Raw genomic sequence first — 6,137 nt, 5'->3', positions numbered from 1 at the left:
GGCAAAAATGCAAATCATGTGCCGCATGCAAATAACTGCTAAGGTCACTCATGCTATGACTACATACAAATACAAATGTGCTTCTGATAATCTCAGGTGTCAGATTTCTGTTTGTGACCCACATGCTTTAATGCTATAATATAATATAAATATAAATATATAAATCAGAATTCCCCTTTAGTTTTTCAGAACGTCACAGAGCGGTTCTGCATTCCTAAAGGTGACATAATATCTATAACTTTTGCATCTAAATCTTTAACATTGCATGTTTTGTTCTTTCTGTGTGATCTTTGATAATGCAGACCAAGAACTAAGACATTGTTAACTTCAGATCTTGAGGGCATTGTTCTAGTTCCTTGTTCCACAGGATTGCAGCTTACTCTGCATTTCTTTGCTTCAATTTGAGCCACAAGAGCGGACATTTTCACTACATCTGCACATTATACCCGACACAAATACAATATTTTTCTTTAAACCAAATTAATCCAAAATCAGAATTGAAACTTTTCAGTCTCGCTTACTTCACAACAAAAAAAGCTGACTGGACATAATCGTTTAAGTCCCAAAACTAATCTACATAAACGTATACTTATGCAATGATATACAAATTTCCCTTTACTGACCTTTAATGATTTACTTTAATGCAGTTGCACAACTTGGCTATTGGTGAGTAATTTTGCTGTTAATGTTATTTGCTTATTTTTGTACCTTTGCCCTAAAAACTTCTCTATAAAGATCCCGTTGCAGCTGTTAAACCTGAGAGCACAAAACACTTCTCACATTCAGATGCAAATAATTTAAAATCAAGACATTTATAATCACAATTATTATTTCTTATACAATATTTATCGATTTTCAGAGCACCTCCTTCAAAACAGGTAGTCACACCCACTTGATAATAACAATAATAAAGTATTTCTGATTCACGTTAGCATATGTGCAGAAGGTATCACTTCCTAATATAGCAAAAAGATGTCATGACATAATCTGAGTGGACCCGCTAATTTCATTATTATTAATACTGAGGAATAATTATAGGCTAGTGATATGTCTACACGCTGCAGTGTAATACAAGTTCATTCAATACCAAATGTATTGTTGGTAATATGGTTGTAATAGTTAGGCCTATTTATAAAAGACTCGATCTACCTGTTGTATTTTTTAATTTAATTTAATTTGCATTTCAGTTATTTATTATTTATTATCCTTATTATGCATCATTCTAGTAAAAGAGTCACTCTGGAAAATCCCTTCTGCATCGCCTGTAAACATAAGAAGTGTGCTCTTTGATCCTTGAAGTGCACAAAACTCACAAACTGCCTCCTCTCTCAGGCTAATCTCTCCATGGGGGNNGGGGGGGGGGGAATAGATTGTAGTTCAAACGTTAAAACCACGTTACCCACAATACAGTGCGGCAAAAGTCGCCGCACCTTCACCGGGTGGAGCTTGTGAACGTGGGAACGTTTGTGGGTTGCTACTGGAGTAAAAAAAAAAAAAATTTGTTTGACAGGGAGGTGAGGAGACCTGGCACACGGGGATCGGAGAGAGAAGTTAAGTTCTTAGTGTGTCTGTGGCAGTTTCCGAGTCAACGGGGAGGCTGACTTGAGAGCGACAAATGATCCGTACGAGTCTAAGCAACAGGGCACGGAGCGATGTGTCAGGGACTGTTTCAGCCTTGAGCAGAGGAAAGCGCGACTAGTACACCGCAACGCGGAAAATATTGAAGGGGGGTGAGAATGCGAATGGTGCGAAGATACCGAAATCAAACAAAATGGAAACGATGTAGCGTCGCTGCGGCATTTCATATAGCTAGAACTAACGTTAGAGTAGAGAACAGATAGCTAAAGGAGCTAGCAGGTTAACTAACATACATGTAAAGTTATTCCCCGGAGAAGCTGAAAGCAGAGCCCGGAGGCGTCTGTTGAATCGGAAGAGTTCATCAGTACTGCGAAATACAAGAAGACAGACGAGAAGATGCTACGGAGAAGGCTGAACCGTTTGGTATGTGTGCCTGTGGCCAGGTGCATCAACACACACAAACACACACACACACAACATCACACTACACACACACAACACAGACACACAACACCACACACACACACACACACACACACACAGACGGACACACACACACACATTGTTAGCTTATGACATCCTGCTGCTCCTGCTAGCGTTTAACTGCTGTGATTCTGCCCTGGAAGAATGTACGCTGACATTCCCAGTCACTTCCTTCTGCCATGTTTCTTTTTTCCTCCCCCCTCTTTTTGCTGTAAATGCGAGTTACATGAGAGCAAACTGCTACTTCCCACTGCCTGACGACACCAAACAGCTGTTGTGCCACTTCATTGGTCAGCCAGTTTAGCTAACTGCTAGGTAAGTTCTCATCAGCCGGGGAAGTCACGACAGATGAGAGTTTGATGTTAACTCCACTTCCAGGTCACATACACGGGGGTCGGTTGTGTTACATGCTCGCTTTCCACCATCTCACCTTCACCTTCACCGAGTATACAGGGGAAACTGTGTCTCACCTGTGTGTGTGTGTGGAACAGAGAGAGAGCAGGTACCTGTCCGGAAGAGAGGTGGGTTGCTCTTCTCTGGGGCCCCAAATGCTAAACATAATGAGTTATATTATATTGTATTTAAAATCTGACAGTGGAGCCATCTAATAAGCCAAAATGCTAAATATATAACTGGTTCTAGGTTTGTGTTTTTATGTAGAATATGGAGTTTGGACCATTGCTTGGACAAACTAAGGCATTTAAAGACTCTAATTACTGGTGATGGATATTTTATACAGTTTTCTGACTTAAAGATTAAACAATTGATTGGTTAATAGAAATATATTCCGCAGTTTACTTGTTATGCAGGAGGCATAATCATTATCCAATTGTGCCACAGTCCCATTATGCTTTAGTGTTTCTTTGTACCCAGCCACTGGATTTATTTCAATATATGAAGTTGGTATTTTGCCAGCATTAACATCATATTTCACGATTGGTCAATTTAATGCATACCCTTTTAAAGTTCATCCACTGGTTTCACTGCCTTCTCATACGTTAATCATTCACAAGTGGGCTAGTTGAAAGTGGAGTAACTATCCGCAAGGCCAGGTTTATAATGCTAAACCGCCTTTACTGCCTCTTTATCATCCTCTTATGCACCAGTAACCTGTTGTCACCAGTGTGTTGAATCCCCCAAAGGCTATGTGAGCAGTATAGATACCGACAGTGAATAAGGGGAAGCAATATAATAATTATAGTGCCTGACCCTCCTCCTGGCCTCTCTCTAAGTGTTGCCAGGTCAGCTGATTTTCCCGCTTCTGGAGAGGATTGCTGCTGTAATTTCTCTTCAGTGTGAGCTGTAAATAATATTTTGTGCGGAGCAGCCAGCCATACTGTCATTGATGCACACGTTGCCGTTATCTCAGGCTCTGGCTCTGTGCCTCCGGATTCACACCGCGCTCCCCTTGCCCACGGGAGGTACATGTGCATCGTGAAGCGGGAGAAAGATAGGGCGGTGGGGGGAGGCGGTGGGGGGCTTATACCAAAAGGCACTGAGGAGCTTCATGTGTCTCCCTTGACTCTCCCACTGTGGCGCACTGTGCCACTAAACCTCGAGTGTGTCTTAGGAAAATCATTAAAGATGGCTGTGGGAACGAGTGGGCCTGGGCTTTTTTTTTTTCCGTCGGGGGGGAAGCTCCAGAGGTTGTAATGCTCTGACAGGAATGCAGAATCACACAGTTGCCTTTGATGTTCGTTCAAGCCCTTGAAGGCAGCAGTGTGATCTGTGAGAGGTGGAGCCTGGCGGAAATGTGATAGTATTCATTGTGGGAGCTCCTGCCTTTTACTGCAAGAAGAACAGCACCGACACATGAAAACACCGTCACCCAGGCAGCACATCAGTATCTTCTTTTGCACCATGGTAACCAGTAGGCCTCCTCCTACTCACTAGCTCGGTTGAAGTCACACGTGTGAAGTTTATGATTCATATTTTGATGGAGCCCAGTTAGAGGGACGGAGCTCGACAGGTGCTCTTACCTTGTGCACAGAGGCAGGACACAAATGGATCGCTCTCATGTTCTCATTCTAGTCTAGTCATTCCAGTTTCTCAATTGTGAGGATCTGCTGCTTTTTTTTGTAGGTAATCATAAACCGAATATCTTTGGAGTTTCTTTTCTATACGAACTGATAAATCTATAAAATAATTGGCAGATTAATTAATAATGGAACTTGTTATTGTTAGTTGCTGGCAGCACTAGAAAATAAGTTTAATGGTTGTAATTCATGTTTCCTGTGTAAAGCCAAGGTTGATTTTAATTCAGCATCATACACCAAGAAGAAGGATTGCATTTTAATGGCCCGTCTCTTGGGGTTATTTATGCACAAGCTGTAGACCGCTTATATATTGTAATATCTTTTGTCTGAGTAGCATGTTAAAATACCATGTGAAAATGTACTCCAACCACAGCCTCGTGGGAGATCTGAGTCTACTACAGGTTTACATTTTGATTCATAAGCACTCCAGTGATGTCATGACATTCACACAACTCATTTAACATACTCTTTTGATGCTGTGAGTGTTTTTCTTGTGGCTTGTTATAGCTTTGAAGCACATACGTCTGCTTAGGGTACACCGCCACTCTGGTCCTCTTCCTTCTCAGTAGGGCTTCCCCCTCACCATTCTTCCCTCCAGTCTCAGATCTGTCTCTACTTGAATGTGACCCAGGCAGTAGTCAGCAGGCCCTAGATGTTGTTATGCGTGAAGTATTGCATGTCACATGCTTTGGGAAGCACTGGGTCTCTGTAAACCTGTTTCTCAGGTTAGGTAAATATAGCTGAGATGTACGCACAACTAAGCGCAAACAAGGTTGACATGCACACACCTGCACACACCTGCACATTAAGGTGATTTTGTGCAAACATCTTTTGCTAACATGAACACACAAGGTTAAATCATCACTTTCCCCAGGAGGGGAAGCTAATGTGTTGTTCAGCAGTAAAAGAGGATGTTTTCTTACCTGCTGCAGTACAGTAGAGTACTTCCATCTGACCTGCATGTATTGGGGTAATGAGTCAAATTTCCAGCTCTGCTAGTATTCAGCAATGTCAAATGTAGCTTGTGCTTTTTTCAATACTGTATTTTGGTTTTGCTGCATTGCCTCCTGTGCTTCAGAATGCTCCAAATATCTTATCTGTTTTGCATTCAGGTCAGTCTTGCTTTTATAAACTCACATCTAGTAGCACCTGTTGGGAAGATATTAGGGGCTTTTATTAACTGATGAGATACAAGAGTCCTCGAACAGAGTTGACACTTTGGAGATTAGTACATCTAACGGCCACAGGCCATACAAGGCACTCAGGGCCATTTGATTTACCAGGTCTGTTTGATTAGGAGAGATGTGTATTGATTAGAGCCATGCTCAGTTTTGCCGCCATTAGTCTTGCAACGCGAACCGGCTGGCGAACAGAATTGCTTAGTCTGACTTCTTTCTCTTCCTTCCTCTCTCTCCGTCTGGTCTCCTGCATTCTGCCCAGTAATGGAAACCCAGCCAAAGGAGCTCATCTGCAACACACAGCAGGATAATAAATATATTTAGTGTGGGGAGGGAGGCAGTGTGAAGGAATAAACGGCGGGCTGTGTGATAGTGGGCTGATGAAATGTAGTGGGGAAATACGGAAAGCCCTGCGTGACTAAAACCCGAGAAACTGGAGTGAAACCGGGGGTGGACCTGTAGCCTCTTTGCACCTCTCCATCTCTTTCTCCACCTAATGGACAGACTCTTTCAGGCTTCCTGTAGTGGTTAACATTGGAGTGGGTGGGTCAGGTTGGATACAAGGGGGCTATGGATGGCTTTTTGTGGCAATTTTCCACTTCCTTTTAAAAGCTAGGTTGAATTCTCAGTTTGTACCTCTAAATAATTCATGTTGCTTCATTTATTTTGAATTCTCCTCTCATCGCTCCTCCCTCTCCTGACCCACGTATCCTCGCCAGGCTAGCGGCACTCAGGATGCATCCTCATCATCCATATATGTATAAAGGCTCATCCAGAGATTTTCTGTGCCATGCTCCAGCTCTAGCATTACCCAGAGAGCATTTGCAGTGAGATGTGAAGAGAATGCTGAGATGTGTGTGTG

At 42.6% G+C, this 6,137-nt stretch overlaps 1 protein-coding gene across 4 annotated transcripts in view; it reads left to right on the top strand.

Annotated features, from left to right (window-relative positions):
• Window positions 1-1,447: 1,447 nt before the first annotated feature.
• atp11c (ATPase phospholipid transporting 11C) overlaps window positions 1,448-6,137 on the top strand; it is a 35,692-nt gene continuing 31,002 nt past the window's right edge. For all 4 annotated transcript variants that reach the window (XM_035669218.1, XM_035669217.1, XM_035669216.1 and 1 more), the window contains exon 1: window positions 1,448-2,001. In XM_035669218.1, coding sequence (XP_035525111.1) covers window positions 1,975-2,001 — 27 coding nt within the window. In that variant the 5' untranslated portion in view covers window positions 1,448-1,974. The remainder of the gene's footprint in view (window positions 2,002-6,137) is intronic.

The sequence above is a fragment of the Morone saxatilis genome, unplaced genomic scaffold (assembly GCF_004916995.1).
Source record: "Morone saxatilis isolate NCDOM2014 unplaced genomic scaffold, NCSU_SB_2.0 Contig22, whole genome shotgun sequence".
Taxonomy (NCBI): domain Eukaryota; kingdom Metazoa; phylum Chordata; class Actinopteri; family Moronidae; genus Morone; species Morone saxatilis.
Note: the sequence above shows the minus strand (reverse complement) of the source record. Positions and strands in the feature narration are given on the sequence as shown.